At 38.5% G+C, this 17,221-nt stretch overlaps 1 protein-coding gene across 2 annotated transcripts; it reads right to left on the bottom strand.

Moving 5' to 3' along the window:
* Positions 1 to 1,329: 1,329 nt before the first annotated feature.
* mcmbp (minichromosome maintenance complex binding protein) lies at positions 1,330 to 16,251 on the bottom strand. Of its 2 annotated transcripts, none has more exons than XM_028468590.1 (16): positions 16,091 to 16,251; positions 14,092 to 14,183; positions 13,872 to 14,012; positions 13,749 to 13,790; positions 13,579 to 13,668; positions 13,358 to 13,487; positions 10,602 to 10,750; positions 10,422 to 10,519; positions 10,174 to 10,346; positions 6,935 to 7,058; positions 6,724 to 6,841; positions 5,172 to 5,337; positions 4,944 to 5,077; positions 2,815 to 2,982; positions 2,638 to 2,726; positions 1,330 to 1,677 (listed from the first exon to the last, which is right to left on the bottom strand). In XM_028468590.1, exons 1-16 carry the CDS (start codon positions 16,146 to 16,148, stop codon positions 1,551 to 1,553), a joined length of 1,899 nt encoding a protein of 632 aa, XP_028324391.1. In that variant the 5' UTR covers positions 16,149 to 16,251; the 3' UTR covers positions 1,330 to 1,550. The 2 variants fall into 2 exon arrangements, with proteins under 2 accessions (XP_028324391.1, XP_028324390.1); XM_028468589.1 differs by having other exon boundaries at positions 10,602 to 10,753.
* Positions 16,252 to 17,221: the final 970 nt, after the last annotated feature.

Below are 17,221 nucleotides of genomic sequence, written 5' to 3' on the forward strand. Positions count from 1 at the left end.
ACTGGTGCCCTGTCCAGGGTGTACCCCCGCCCAGCACCCAATGAGAGCCGGAGATTGGCACCGGCAGACCCCCGCGATCCTGACAAACAGGAATAATAAGTGGGTGTGAAAATGGATGGATGGATGATTTCAGTGTGTCGTATTGAGCTGAACCCTTGCAGTGACAAAGACAGAGTAGCATATAGTAGCTATAAATACAATCATGCCCACCCACATATTTGACACTGATGCTTTATGCCCTCCCCTAAACTGTAATATATATTTGCCTTAACAGGGAACAGCTGTGGGATTCTGTTTATCAGGAACTTATGACAAAATCTACCTTTTTAACTCTTCTCATGTTACATTTGGTGTACTGTATTGAAAGATCATTGTCGGGTTTATTGCTTTTCATCGAGCTTTGTCTTGGGATATTTCCTCTAAAACGTGTGCATGTTGGGGGATTAGAGGCTTTACACAGATGTATATTGTGTGTGTGTGTACAGTGTTGCCTGTTGGAGCATCCCTGCTGCTGCTGCTGGAATTTAGGTGTGTTTGGCTTTGAGATCCAAGTTATATTTATATTCCATGAAGCTGATTTATTATTTTGTGTGTGTTAACTTTACAACTTTAGGGTTAATGTTTTTCCCTCACTTGTCTCTTAAACTTAAAAGTTGTTTATTGTGTGGTCAGTTGGTGCCTGATATTCTAAAACTATAGTTTGCTTTGAGTTAAAATATCCCAAGATCAAAGGTCAGGTTTTTACATTTTGTCATACTTGATTCAGCGTGTTCACCAGCAGAAAAGCAACGATCTGAGATGTTAAATAGGACTTTTTTTTTTGGCTATTGATGAAGCTTTAAGGTAACATCTAGAAAGTAGGGAGTTTTAATATATCACATTTAAGGGAAACTTTGGGTTGTAATGGGCTAAAAATAAACTAATACTTAACATTCCTGATGGTGCACGATGCAAAAGCGTTGGATCTGCTTTTTATACACAAAAGTTGGCAATTCTTTAAGTTATTTAAATGGTGTTATTGTTTCTGTTTGCTTTTCACACCAAGTGCTTTTGTTATCACTCCCTTATATTGGAACCTTTTCCTTACGTCACTCCACCTGATATATGATTGTCTTAAAGCCTTTTTATTTGCACTGTTAAAGCACATTTTTGAGCATCTGCACCATTTCAGATGTTAGTGGTCATAATAACTCTTCACCAACTGACTCCTGTCAATCCACAGTGTACTGAGAACAGTGTATATTAAAGTGTCCTATTTATTCCTACTTTTTGTGTCTTGACTCGTATAAGTAACAGGGGCAAAAATAAAAAATAAATCAAAGAAGCACATTAAGACCTCATTAACTTTTTAATATTTTATCAAATGTAAAAAAAAAAAAAAAGAAAGAAAATGTATTACTTGCTCTGACATTCTGAGAATATTTATACAAACTACTTTTTTTCACTTTAACTTAAGATAATTCAGTGAACACAAAAGTTGAGCTGCAGAACAAAAACAGTAACACACAGGTTTTAGGTGCTAAACAGGAACAAGTCGTCTTGTTTTGTGCTCATGGCTCATTTCCGTTGACGCACTTCTGCTGCTCCACGCGAGTCTTTCGCTGCATCTCAATGTGCTTGGCTCTCATCCAGCTGTCTCTGCACAGCGTCGTCTGTCCCAGGCTCAGCGACAGCAACCTGTGACAGTCATCACATTAATATTAGCCACCCCAACCCAAAGAGTCAGTGTAATGGTTTCAGATTGTGTGTTTTTAATAATTACTACATGGGATTTTTTACAGCATTGAACAAATCTGTGATATTTTTTTCAAAACAATCCCAATATGCGGAACAAATGTCCTTTGAGCAACAATGCAAACTTCTCACTGATGACCCTTAATGTGATGCTATATTATCCTATTCAGAATTCAGCGTTGCCATAAATCTGAAAATATGATTAGTGATTTGCATTTTACAATATGATATATCGTAATGTCAATAATTACAAATTTCCCCTTTAGAAGTACAAAATGTACGGAATACAATTTTTTTCATTCTTTTTAAACTTGCGAGAACAAGTAAATGTAACCAACTGTAATTCAAGGACAAATATCAAAAACAAGTATGTTCGTCAAATTGTAACTTTTGCTTCTACAACAGATTCTGATAAAAAAAAAAAAAAAAAAAGTAACCACATACGTCTATAAAAGTGCCCAGTATGTTTGATGAAAATAAAGTGCAAACAACTTCTGCACTACAATGCATTGAGTGGTGAGGTAGTTTAACAAGGTCTGATGGTTCACTGATACCTAGTGACTGGGTGTTTACATGCTACGCATATGTTAGCGCAAATAAATGATAGTTTTTTTTTTGTTTAAAAACATGATTTTTCTGGATTGATACACGCTGTGAAATATCACAAAATTATTTTTATGGTACACCTTTACACTATAGTCATGTTATCTTCTTGAAAAAGGCGTTACATTTAACAGATGTGTTGCTTGTCCGTCATGCCAAATGTCTGGTTTATAAAACAGACTTTTTTGGTCTTTAACATAAATATAGATATTTTGTGGAGGAAACAGTATGGTCACTACAATATTTGGTTAAAGATAAACATCCAGTCACATGGAATCTCAAAGTGCATTCTTGTCCTACCTCGCTACAACCAGCATCCTGTGGAGGTCCTCTGCTGATACACTCTGTGGGTCATCCTTCCTCATATCTACAAAGTCATCTTCAACTGACTGAGCACATTTAAAACAATAAAGATGAGTTCTAACATGGAGCACAGCCTGTAAACAGGGAGCGTTAGGAAGTGAGGAGGGGCCTCACCTTGGTCACTTCATCAGAGATGCTGTAATCCAGGAGCCGAGCCACGCCAAGGAAGATCCTAAACTTGTTCACCTGGGAGGAGGAGTCTGAAGGCACATGGAGGCTGCTGAGATACTCTTCTATTTGGGATGGAGGGATCTGAGGCTGTAAGTGGATCTGACAGTCAGACTGTGGAGATATACAAAAAACATCCACTTTGAAAAGGTTACTCTCCTATTAACAACAAAACAAATAGCTAAAGTCTAAGCCAGGGGTGTAAAACTCATTTTAGTTCAGGGGCCAAATACGGAGCAGTTTGATCTCAAGTGGGCCACAGATTCTATTTTTGTGCCCGAGTTTGCACTTCTACATGTACATGAAATACTAAATATGTAGGAAATGGACAATATCTAAGCAATAAGTGATAAATATCAGTCCCAACAGGATCTTCACCTTCAAATATCCTAGATTTGTGACTAATTTCTAATAAATCAAGGGAATGTTATGTAATTGAGGAAAATTGAAGGATTTTGACAGAATTTTTAGTTTTTTTCAACAGTTTAACATTAAAAAATGACTGCAATCATGTGATAAAAGCACTGGGAAAACTTTGAGCACCTGCTAATATTGATGAGTTTCATTTACACAATGATTCATGTTTTCTCTGTCATTTTTACTTTCTCCTGTGGGTTAAATTGGAGGCTCCAAAGGGCTGGAATTGGCCCCTTGGCCATGTGTTTGACACAGGCATCTCTCCTTGCACTGTCTGTAAATATGTACAGGATAAGCATATATATTTCTATTCTTATACTTTTCTATTTCTATTTATATATAGCCTCTATTATTGTTGGATCAATAAAGTTACTCTACTATTAGTTGTACATATATTTAGCTCTTAAGAAGCATTGTTGCCTTTCTGTTTGGCAGTGATTCTACCCAGAACGACCATGTTGAACATTAAGCATGAAAAATAAATTTAAAAAAATATTTTTTTACAATATCATTTATACCTTTTTCAATGAAGGTTACATCTTTTTAGCCAATTTGTTTAAATGTTGTTGCAATATTGACTTTTTTTAATTTTTCCCAGGGGAGAGCAACAGAAAAGTTTGGGAACCACTGCTTCATGGTGAGAGTGTTGCTATGCAGAAGTTTGCTCTGCCTTCGGTGATGAATTATCACATCAGGAGGCGGCGAAGCCTCAGTGAGCTGATCATCATGAAGCTGCTCATCATCCAACAGCTGCCCAGTGTAAACACGGCCGAGAACATCCAACCTCTATCAGCTGTGGGGGCCTGTTAGTGGATGGACGAGCCCGACGCCTCTCCTTGGATTGTTCCCATGGCACACAGCTGCCGTCATGGCAACCCGTTAGACCAACATACAGGAATAGCACGGAGCGCATTCCTCAGGTTGTTCACAACACAGCGACACTCAGGGCTGCTGTGGGCTGACCAATGAGAGCGCAGCGTCACACTGGCTGGAAACAACCTCCAACGTCTGCCTCATAGGAAACATAACCTCGTGTGTGTGTGTGTGTGTGTTAGGGTTGGGATCAATTATAATTGTAATCGCGTAATTGAAAAAATATGTTGCCGTTGTATTCGTAATTAAATGGTAATTCAGTTAATTAATCAGATAATTGACTTTCTAATTGTAAACTGTCATTTACAATTTAATTAAATGCAAAACTGGGGAACCATGTTACAGTTTTATGTCTTACACATGTAGTGTAATGATTCAAATATGTTGCATAAACCAAGTTTACATGTCACTTCTCTTTATAATCTAGGGGTCTACCGACAGAAAAAAGGCTCAGACGCCTACACCAAAAATATTAATACCAATATTTTCATTGATTAGGAAGCCTAACAAGGTAACTAAGATTCAAGACACAAAATTAGATGATAGATAATATTTTCTAGAGTATCTTACAGCTGATTTAGGACATATCTGTTATCATAAGAGATGCTAACAGAAAGCTAGCACAAGAGGAAAGATACATTTTATGGGCTTATTTATTAAAGGCTCATTAATTGTGATGATTTGTGATTAATCTTAAGTAATTGTAATTGATTTCAGTGAGAAAATAATAATTGTAATTGACCCCAACCCTGGTAGCAGTGCACCTCATCCCTTTTTGATCTCACCGGTAGTAGCGAGCGTCCCTCTGATGTGACCAGCACGTTAACGTTGCAGGGGAATTCCATCTGATGGAAGTTAAAGTCATAATCAACCTTCTGCCATGAGATCAGGTTCCCCAGAGCTGTGACGTTGTGCACACCTAAAGCAACAAACGGATCCAGATCACATAAACAGATCCAGGAGATCATCTAAACATCTTCTTCCTCCTTAGTTCCATCCCCTCGTTATGTCACCTGCTGTGTCCAGCTGTCCCTGCTCCAGCCGCGTCTCATCCAGGAACAGTGATGTGTTTTTGGGCACCTGCAGGGCGCCGCTCACCAGACGGTTAGCCACGTAATCCTTCTTAGGCACCAACCTCATCTGGTTCAGGTTCTGCAGGGTCATACCCAGGTAGAACGACTGCAGGAGAGACAGACTTTCAGTGAATAACCAATGAGAAACAAGTACCGTATTTTGTGGCGTATAGGACATTATATATTTTTTTATTTAAAGATGAGGGTGCGGCCAATGCAGTGGGGACTCTGTGAATTTTTCAGTCAGTCGGCACATGTGTTTAGTGAAAGCAGGAAAAGCTCTCAGCTTTAATAAAAGGACGAACGGCGTGAGAGAGTGGAGAAATTGCGTGGCAACGAGTGACAGCAGAAATCATACATCTGTTTAATATGTTTTTATTTTCTGTGCCTAAAATAAGACGTTAAAAACGATAATAAATGGAAGTTTCTGGACCGGGTAGCGGTGCGCACGTATGCATTTACGGTGGAAAGTGCATATAAAAAGTAGATTAAGGTTTAAAATGTAACATATCAACCACTTGTTAATAGGAGGAAATCATAAATGGCATAAAGTTGTCAAATTACCACGTTGAATTTCTTCAGGAGTGATCACCCACAGGACAGGCTAATTGAATGCAAAGTTCAGATTTTACGACCGCGCGGACTTCTCCGCGTACCTGGTGTCACACAAAACACTGCTCGGGATCGTATCAACCCGCATTAAATGTAACACACCTGGTGAGATGAACACGAACTTAGAAGAGAGACTGGCAGACAAACTACGACAGTAGCGTCACCTTTAAAACACGTCCCAGGAGTACAGGGACTACAGAGAAGTGCCAAGAATCATGGGATATGTAGGATTTTAATGGAAACTACAATGCGGCGGTGCACCCAAGTATGTAAGCTCTGAGGAGAGCGGACAGTCTGTTGTGCGCGGGGTCCGCCCGAGTATGTTTGAGCCTTGAGATTGACAGCTTATGTAACTGACACAGAGAGAGAGAGAGAACGAGAGAGAGAGAACGAGCTGTAGCAGCCTGGATAAAGTAAAAATCAGCCAGTTTGGAATAGAAGGAAATAATAAACAGCATAAAGTTCCCAAATCACCACTTTTGCTGTATTCAGAAGCAATTACGTCCGCATTTCTGAGGCTGATATAGTGCACGGTAAGAACTGATAGTTCAGTCTGAATCCACTGCAGACGTGGGGCAGTAAGGAGGTGATTTCATGTAGAGATGGAAAGTTTGAAACTCATAAGTTGAAACTCATCAGAAAACAAGGAAATAGATGGAAATCTCCATTAAACCTATCGTGAGTCTATAGCAGCCCGCCTACCTGCCTTCTGATTGGCTGAGTCGTTTGAAGGGCCCTCCCATCAGCCAATAAAGTGCGGACTATGTGACGATGCAGCCTTTACAAGAATTTTTCTTGGAAAATTGCTAATGCGGCAAATACAGCGGTGCGTTTAATAGCCCGAAAAGTACGGTAGCTGTGCTGTGTTCAATGAACTCACAGAAGGAACGAGCTGTTGGATGATGTGATAGAGACGCTCGGTGTATGAGCCGACAGTGGGACAGCCGCTCAGGTTTAAGGTGAACTTGCCCAGTGGGAGGACGTCCCGCCTGTTGTACCTACAAGAACCATAGTGACATTAAAGACCTTTGGCTTTGTCTGAGACTACTGTATATCAATGTGTCAGCATTAGCATTTTAAATTGGACTTACACGTTAGAAATAAGGTGCAGGATGAGGTACTCAGCAGCCAGAGTGTCTCCCAGAAGAACATGAGTAAAATACGTGAGCAGCTCAGCTCTCACAGCAGCCATCTCACTCAGGGTGGATGATAAAACTGAGGAAGGAAGACAAATACACCCAAGCAGTTTTAAAAGGCTACCATATGATTAACTATTATAAGCTGTTTCAAACAGTCAGAGGGCGGCATGTGACGCTAACAAAGGGCAGAGTAAAGACTTAGAACAGAGGTTCCCAACATTTTTCAGGTTGTGACCCCATTTTAATATCCCAAATGTCACTCGACCCCAGAGACATTTATTTTTCTAGAATTAGCTTTTGATCAGGTTTTTTTTTTAATACTGTTTCAAACACAAAGTAGCCAGGATTAGCGTACAAAGATGCACCAGCTCAGATATGTTTTTACTGCATTTTGTTTGAACTAGATTTATATTTGTTTAAATATAGAAAACAATTGTTTGGTAATTATTGAGTGTGAGATGTTTTCATTTGAAAAAAATAATAATGAAAAAAATTTAAAAAATATATAATTTCTAAACAGTTTTTCACCAATGTTTTTTTTTTATTATTATTTCTTTTAGGTGACCCCATTTTAATTCCAGGTGACCCCACATGGGTTTGAAGATGGGCTGATCAAACACAAGGAATAAGGCCTTGTTCAGGATCTCAGACAGTGGCATTTATCAACCGTTTGTACGTTCAGATCTGAGCGTACGACGTGCGTTCGGCCAAATTCACCGAAGCTTCGATATTTATCAATTCGGACGTGGGCGTACGCTACGATCAGATCTCACGTCAGGTCTGACCTCGTATACGCAAACCTGAGTGTGTGGATTTGTGGATCAGCTCAGCCAAAAATAAAGTATTAAACAAGCCTCAGCTGTATTCAAGCATGAGCAGACATACAATCAGAACAGATCTAATCAGATTATTAAAACGAATTAAACAAAAAAAAATAGAATTTCCAAAAAGCCCATATTATTTGGTGGAATATAACCACCAAAAAAGTGGTGTTCTCGTTTGAATATTTTCTACTACCACCAAGATCTGCAACCGTATAACCCGAGCAAATAAACCAAGCAGGAGCAGTTCAATGGTGCGCCCGCACACAGGAGTGCAGCACTGTTACTGCTCTGTATTGGACCGCTGCTGTGTATCATTCATGCTTTAAAATGTAAAGCATATCTTAAACTTCATCAGTAATGTGATGAAGTATAGGTAAAGTTGGCTTAAGGCATAACACATACAGGGGACAGCATTTAATCATTTTTAAAGCTTTCTTTAAATTAAATTAAAGAAATGTATTTTAATGTGTTATTTATTGCCTAAAGCGTGCAGACAACTGATGTGTATATAAACAGTACATTTCCGTGTGACTCTCCAGGATCTCAGCTGTGAAGTTGTACGCAGCGCGCACAGGGGGGCAGACGTCACCTATGACCTCTTTTATATGGTGGCCGACAGGGGAAAATGCGCAAAACTATACCTATAAGTAGGGATGGGCGATATGGACTAAAAAAAATTATCCCGATAAGTTCTGGTATTCATCACGATAACGATAAACATCACTATAAATAAAAAACTATAAATAAATAAAACAATTCTGTAAACAGGTTCATTACAAATACAAATACATTTGAATACATCAACACATTAAAAATCAGTGCATGTGGATCACTCTATTATATTGTACAAAATTCACTTAAAATGAAATTATTTTCCAAAAAAAAAAAAGCACATGAAAAGCACAACACCATCAGTGTTTTTACTGTTGCTGAATCTTGTTTCATTCATCTTATGAGTTACATAAAGTTATAGTTAATAAATAACTCTGATTTACTATAATTAAACCAGAACAAGCTGATGATTTCATCATTCAGTATATTTAGGTGTAATAATCTCAATAGTTACATTAGTCTAATGGGACTAGCATTGTCTGTGAACACGTGAAATATAATTAACAAATACTGCATTTCACAAGTTTGGACGGATGAAAAGTGACATTAGTATTTATGCTAACATTTATTTTACACGACGTGTGACATATTAGTTTTTATCCTTTCATACAAGTGTTAAATCTGACCATAAACAAATCGGTGGCTCTCTGTGGCTTTATGACAGTAAGACGTGTTCTTTTTACTTGGTCTATTCCTTATATAGAGTGGTTAGCATTAGCTCTTAGACCAGTCTGTGTGTCGGTGGGTTAGCTTAGCATAGTTAGCTTTAGTTGAGTTTCCAGTTCATAATCGTTGCTACAGGTTAATCTCTGTCACCGTGTTTGTGGAATTTTGAGTGGATCTGACGGAGGAACTTGGATTAGTTCCCTTTGTTGATGGTTGTCTGGTCTTGACCAAGTAACAGTCCATGATGTATCGCAGCACGGCAGCTTCAGGTAGCCGTGACGACTGTGGGTGTGAGAGCTGGGGGCAGTAGGGGTGGTGCACACCGCAGCCCCAGAGGCTTCGCTGCGGAGCTCCCGTAAAACAGGGCTCCGCTCCAGAGAGTAATAAGTTGACAACAAAAGGGCAGTTTTGTCCTGTGGAACAAAATTTTTATGGGCATTCTTGGCTAAATTGAGGGACAAATGGCCGGTGGCCCTCGCCCTCCGACATGGGAATGTATCGTTTATATCATGGGATGACATATTCTTACCGGTGACAATATTTTTGACGATAAATCATAAATGATAAAATATCACACATTCCTACCTATAAGTCCAATTTTCACACTGTCAAAAAGCACATCTTTGTTTAGCTCCACCTCAGATGTGAGGATTTCCTTTAATTTGTTGCCAGTGTTTGTTTGACCTCAGTGGGCGGGGCCTCCGAACCAGGAAGATTTAAATGCGTAACATGCTAACGATTAAATTCAGCCGCCGCATTTATCAGCACCTGATCAACTGTATGCTGGGATTGATCAAATATGAATGTTTCATAAATCACACGTTGGTCCTCGTACACTCAGAATTACACCCGTTTTCATGCAAGGTTGATAAATGAGGGCCACTATGTTTTGGGAATTACAGAGTAGCAGATACAGCCACATTAAGATGGTTTACCCACATTATGATCTGTTTACCATTGTGAAGCAGAATCCCCCAAACTTTAAATTTTCACTCACTAATAGTAAACGAGAGCTGGATTTAAAATTTTGATTCTGCTATTCAAGAATCAGAAGGAAAGTAAGGATGTAAACCCTGAGTTTGTTCTTACAGGCAGTGTTTTGCTCCATGACGGTCAGAGGCATCAGAGGGTTGTTGTGGAGTAGCCGCTGAGAGTGGACCAAGTGCAGGCGTGGGACGAGTGAGGCTGGGGGGCAGTGAACCCTCTGCTCTGCTGCCGTCTCCATACTGTCTGTAGGGTCCAGGAGGGAGGAGGAGGTCTCTCTGGACAAGGAGGCAGATTATAAATACAAAATGATGGCGGATGAAGAAAGATGTAGAACACAGTAAGATGTTTACTTCTCATCAGCCAGCACACTGAGTACAGGGCTGACGGACAGGATCCCGTACACCTCCAGCATGTCGTTTAGTTTGAAGCTGTCCCAGTCCTCGTACACCTGACCATCAAACACACCATGTTGCATCTGCTCCACCACAGCATTCTGACTGACGTCAATCACAGAATGAACGTGAGGAAACCTTGACGAGGCAGGACGGGCCTTTCTCTCCTGGTAGGGGGAAGTTGAGGTCGAGATGGGAGGCAGATGCTGCCTGACTGGATGGAGCTTCTGTTTCCTGCCGCTTACAGTCTGCGTTGCCATGGTGATTGTCTGGGCTTTGAGGACCGACTGCTACAAAAAGAGAGAGAATGAAGTGCCTCACTCCCGCATCAGTAGAAAAGCTTTTTCTTCCCTGAGTTCATCAGAGTTCAGACCTCAGCTCTCCTTGTAAAGTAAACTGCAACAATCCAACTCTGTCTCTCTAGTGTGATCTTTGTTATTGATCGTTTTCCAAAGCTTGAACAACTAACTATGACCATGTCTGCATGCCTTTGGCTAAACAGATGCCACAATCTTAATTCAATCTGAACAGAAGATTCAATGACCAAACCACACATCCATACTATACACTATAAACTCAATTAGTTAATACTGTCTACTATATACTGTAAGTATGATTAGGATGGTGACCGTTCCCACTGAAGTATACTTCCAAGTTTCCCAAGATGCATTTCGAACCAACGACAAAAACCTGAAGCACACTGAGGCTAAATATCTCAGTTGATTCTCCACCTTTGAAAGTTCTGAAAGCATTTGAAGTGAAAAAATGACCAAGTAAAATATCAACATGTGCTCATTTGATGCTGACATTTCAGAGACTTTCAGAGACCCTCCACAACTAGTGTTTAAAGTTTTGTTTCTCTCTTCTCGATTTCCATGTATTTCCGTGTAATTCTGATCAGTTTCAACGGATGAGTTTCAATCTCTACGTTAAGTCTCCTCCTCACTGTCCCATGTTTGCATATCAGTCCATTTACAGCTTTTTATGGTCACTTTTTTTACTGGATCCAAGGCAAGGCAAATGTATTTGTATAGCGCATTTCATACACAAGGCAACTCAATGTGCTTTACATGATAAAACATTCAATTGTTTAAAATCAATTAGAACATTTAAAATCATCAGTAAAATCAATTCAAATCATCAACAAACACATTACATCAACTACATGACCAAAACTCTCCCTCTCAATCATATGCAGTAGAGAAAAATAGTGCCATTAACTTTGATTTAAAAATGTTCACATATGATGCTGACTTCAGCTCTGCTGGCAGTTTGTTCCACTTCTTTGCAGCATAACAACTAAAAGCAGCATCATCATGTTTACTATGAGCTCTGGTCTCCACTATCTGACCTGTGTCCATAGATCTGAGAGACCTGCTGGGTTCATGCCTGACTAACATGTCACTGATGTATTCTGGACCAAACCCATTCACAGATTTATACACCAGCAGCAGAACTTTAAAGTCTATTCTGAGGCTGACTGGGAGCCAGTGTAAAGACTTTAAAACTGGAGTAATGTGTTCTGACCTCTTTGTTCTGGTTCAGACCCGAGCTGCAGCGTTCTGAACCAGCTGTAGCTATTTGATGCTCTTTTGGGGGATTCCTGTCAGAAGACCATTACAATAGTCCAGTCTGCTGGAGATAAAAGCATGGACCAGTTTCTCCTGATATTTCTGAGTCATTAAACCTTTCACTCTGGAGATGTTCTTTAGGTGGTAGAAGCTGTTTTTGTGATAGATTTGATCTGACTGCAGAATGTAAGATCTGAGTCAATCAGAACACCAAGGTTTTTGACTTGGTCTTTAGCTTTTAAAGATTGAGACTCAAGATAATTGCTGACAGCAGTCCTCTTTTCCTTGTTACCAAAGACAATCACCATCATCCAGACTGAGTTAGCGCTCCATCCGCTCCCCGTGCACCATCGCCTCAGCAGCAATTACGTTGACATGATCGCTTCTGAACAAACGTAATGTCGTTATTTGACAACTTTAAGCTGTTTATTTCTATCATAAACCGGCTGATTTGTACTTTATCTGGAATGTTTCAGCGCTCTCTATCTCTCTGTGTGTGTGTCTCAGATACGCCAGCTGTCAGCCTCTGTTTGATAGCACGCAACCTTATGTCTTGTCAATTCTTCTGAAAAGGGTGCCAACCAGCCGGTATGTTGTACAATGAATGCTGTTGCTATTGGTCCGGACCCAGACTTCAAACAAACCTGACTATAGTTCCAGCACTTCCTGTGCACATGCGTCTGCACCTGTCCCTGTCGGACCAGTGTCCTTCTAGCTATAGTTCTGTCAGTTTTATTTTAGCCCCAATTATATCCCTAACCCAGGAAATACCCTAAAATGTTTATTTTTTTTGAGTATATTTATTTTTAAAGGTGGAAGTTGCTGTGTTAAATATGTTAAAATGAAAAAAAAAATATATAAGTCAGAAGTGGGATTCGACCCGACACCAGATTCAAACCCACATCAGCGGAAGGAAAACACCCTTGAGTCAAGCGCCTTAGACCACTCGGCCATCCAGACACAGGCACATTACGCTTATGTAGAAAAGGTCCGGCAGTGACGGAACTGAGCATGTGCACAGGAAGTGCCGCAACTATAGACACTTCATAAAATTCAAGTCCTGGATTGTTGGTACTCCTATTTATGAACAACGCAACACGATGACATTGTGTTGTGTTGTTTTTATACGAAAACTAAAGTGTTTCAATCGCGTGCCAATGCTAGTACAATGCAGTTCTCCGGTTGTTTTACACCGAGTCTGCGTGTGCATGCACCTAATTTAGTGTGCATACATTTACGTCACACAAAATGGGTCAATGAGAACTCCCTTGCCCTATTTGTTCAAACTGAGTCGAGCGTTTCCTCTAAAACAGCGGTGCTTACCACTGTTTGGTTCTCTCTGCTTCTGTGGATGTGTGTCCATGTCGTCATCGTCCTCATAGCTTCGTTTCTGTCTGCTCGGTGCATACGAGGTGGAAGGCACGACTCTTCCCTGGCTCTCAGAAGCATACCTGTGCAGAGGGGTTAAGGAAAACTACAAAGGAATTCCTGACGGTTACGATAAACCCATACATTCATGGTTCTTCTATCCAAGGAAAGGATATCTCTTTGACCCACGGGCTCTCTCCAGGGACTGGCACACAATAGAAAGTCTGTCTCTCAGCATTCACAGTGTTTGATGAATGAAAATCCACCTAAAGATTAGATGAACAATCTATTACTCGATCATTTAAAGCTGGAATGGTGACTTTGAATTTAGCAGAAGACCACTCACACTGCATTCTGCCACATCTTTGTACTTCCCACATTGCATCATCTACAGATGCAACGACAAACATTTAATAATGATGGACTAATGCAAAACAGCCAAACTAGAGGAGAACAATGACACACGTACTTTAGCTTTAGAAGATGGGTCAACAGTCTCATAGGCTCCCATGTAAAACTCTGGGTCAAACATGTCTTGAATGAAACAACGGAACTTCACCAAGCTGTTGGGCTTCAGGTAATGCAGAGGGACGTCGTTCAGAGACGGAACCTGGGCACAACAGAGTTTTTTAGTATTTATAAAGGCTGAAGATAAAGGCTGTGCCATCGTGTAGTAAATGTTTTATTACCGCGGTACGAGCGTCCTTTTCTTTAAGCTGCTCTTTGAAAAACTTAACCACTTTCTCTTCCCATCCAGAGGTACTATTGTTGTGGGACATATCTGTAAGATACATGAGACAAATACTAGAACACACAACACTATGGGCAAAAAAAGAAACACATCACTAAGAAACACAACAAAGTAATATATTTCTTCTAAATTACTGCAAAAATATCTTAATAAGCAATATTTAGAGATTTGTTAGTGATGTATTTACAACAATGAAACCTGTGCACTGTGTATGTTATGAATAAATAAATAAAGGTTTATCATGTAAATATAATGGGGTCTATGTTCTAAATGTAGTGTTAGGGAGGTTGAAAATTAGAAAAATAAATATAAGACATATTTTAAAGGACATTTAAAAAAATAAATAAAATAAAAATAGGAATAAATCAATAGTACGGCCTTTGTTTGCAATAAAACAAAACCATAATCAATGACATTGTTTTATTGCAATAAAAAGGTCGTATGATTTATGAACAAAAGCAGGATTTTATGACCACACATCTATTATTTGTTAAATCAAAACTTATGAAATTTAAAGATATTGTTTATTATAAAACAACACAGATAATGTTCAAAGCAAAAAATAAATACTCTTCCAGAAGGTGTTAAAAAATACTTCTCACTACAGAGCAGCAAATACAGCCATTTATGTTTATTTTACCAAAAGCAAGATTAGTCGTTAAATAAAATAAAAATGAGTGATACATTATTTAATTTCAAAATGAAAAAGTCACAATATATTTTAGAGAATTATGTGAAGCAGTAGATTTATGTTTGTGTTTTTTGGCATTTGTTAAAGGTTGTATATAAATGAAGGTACATGTGTGTATATGTATTTATATAATTTGCATTATATAAAAAAGCATTTTGATTCTGCCTGTTTCAGTCTTGTTATATATATTTTTAAATTGTGATTTATGTTTGAATATTTTTAGTTTGTTTAAATAGAAGCAACACTATATATATATATATATATATATATATATAGAGAGAGAGAGAGAGAGAGAGAGAGAGAGAGAGAGAGAGAGAGAGAGAGAGAGAGAGAGAGAGAGAGAGAGAGAGAGAGAGAGGTGGTACCTCACTATACGACATGCGATACATAGCTCACAATAACGATTATCTCACGATATGACAATACTGCGATTATCAATATATCGGTCAGATATCAATCTACGATAATCTATGACATAACAAGAAGAAAAATAGATTTAGTGAAAAAATACAATTTTTATTTTATATCTCTGACAGGCTATACATTGTAAAAGTGTCCTATGAACAGTGACACTATTGTAGTGCAACATTTCTGTAAATAAGTGTCAACATACCAATGTAAATGAATAAGTATCTCCAATAGTGCTTTCAGTAAACAAAAAAAGAGGGTCTTTCTTCCCAGTGACACCAGTATAATGCAATATTCCAGTAAACAAAAATAATGGTTCTTTCAACAAACAGTGACAACATTTATGTGAAGACCTACCTGCACATTTTAGTGAAAAAGCAGAAAAGGTTTTGAGAATAATAAAATAAATCTTAAATCAAAAAAAGAAGGGAAAAAAAGCGATATATCGCCGTATCGAGATATTGTCACACATCCTAATATATATACCTAAAAAGTTGTTCAAACTACATTAAGTCATGAATTGGCAGCTCCATAACCACACCCCACATTGTTTAGCAATAAATAAAACATTGGAGTAATATTTGTGTTTGTTGCTCTAATGAGAACTTGTAAAATGTTCACAACAGTTAAATTGGACCTGAAGCAGGACACACAACGACAATAACACAACAATATCAACGTAGAACTGAAACATACATCATTAGGTTAGAGTTTTTGTTTAGTTTTAGTTGTTGGTAAAAATCCATGTGAAGCACATGCCGTCATTAGCCCAGATAGCTAAGTGAGTTAGCTCGCGTGCACGTTAACCTGCCAGTGAACAGAAGTTGTGTTGTTTTACCGAACATCTCTTTAACGACACCCAGAGGGTTGTTGATCCAGTCATGTGTAGAAGACATCTTCAATACTCCGAAAAGAAACGCAACTAATAGGAAAAAGAAAACCGGCGTAAATTAAATCACTACTTTGTTGACTTGGTTCTTTCACACTGGGTTTTTTTTTTTTTTTTTGTCACTCTAGTTCCGCACGAGCCAGGGCGGGAAACACGCGTCACAGAAGAGGAGTCAGTGTGGGCTTGTTTTGTGTGCAAGGATCGACCGGTACACGGAGTTATTGCCTCTTACAAAGATGTAGTTTTATTTAACGAGGGACGAAGGTATTTAAAAAATATTTAATGGTATAAAATGTGGTTATTTTTTTAGCTTCACTGGCCCAATTCATATTGTACGTGGCAAGTACATCCCTAAAAGTATTGAAGTGTAAGTAACCACCTTGGCCTGTAGGTGGCAGTAGTGAGTATCTGCGGAAAAATTATGATTATTTTTTCTTTATTTTTTGAACAAAAAGGCATCTTTCATAATTCTCCAGGTAATTACGGAAGCGTAGAGCTGCCACAGAGGAGAATATATTTTGGATCACTGTATACCATATATGAACAATATATTATATTGTACAAACAACATGCTTATATTGTACAACAGTAAGTAAACAATATATACTATATTATAGTAATACTTTTATTGTACAAACAACATAATATCACGTTTGTACAATATAATGATATTGTTCATACAATATAATTAAATTGTTGGTACAATATATGGTCATGTTCATGCAATATAATATCATGTTTGTACAATATACTATATAGTTCATCAATATAAGTATATTGTTTGTACGTACAATATAACTATATTGTTCATACAGTGTGATCAAAACATATTTCCCCCTGTGGCAGCTCTACGCTTCCATAGATTATATAAATTATATATATAAAGCTGAAAGACAAAACAAAAGAAGAATACATGAACCAAGGGGCAAAACAATATATTTGCAATCAAACAACAGATTGGACTATTGAAAAATAACAAGTTTTTTCATAAATGAAACAAGTCTAGAGGCATTTCTGCCATGAAGAAGAGATAAATAAATGGCAAAAGGTTTAATAAGCTCATTCCTCCAGTCTAGTGGG

This window comes from Gouania willdenowi, chromosome 15 (assembly GCF_900634775.1).
Source record: "Gouania willdenowi chromosome 15, fGouWil2.1, whole genome shotgun sequence".
In the NCBI taxonomy this organism is placed as follows: Eukaryota; Metazoa; Chordata; class Actinopteri; order Blenniiformes; family Gobiesocidae; genus Gouania; species Gouania willdenowi.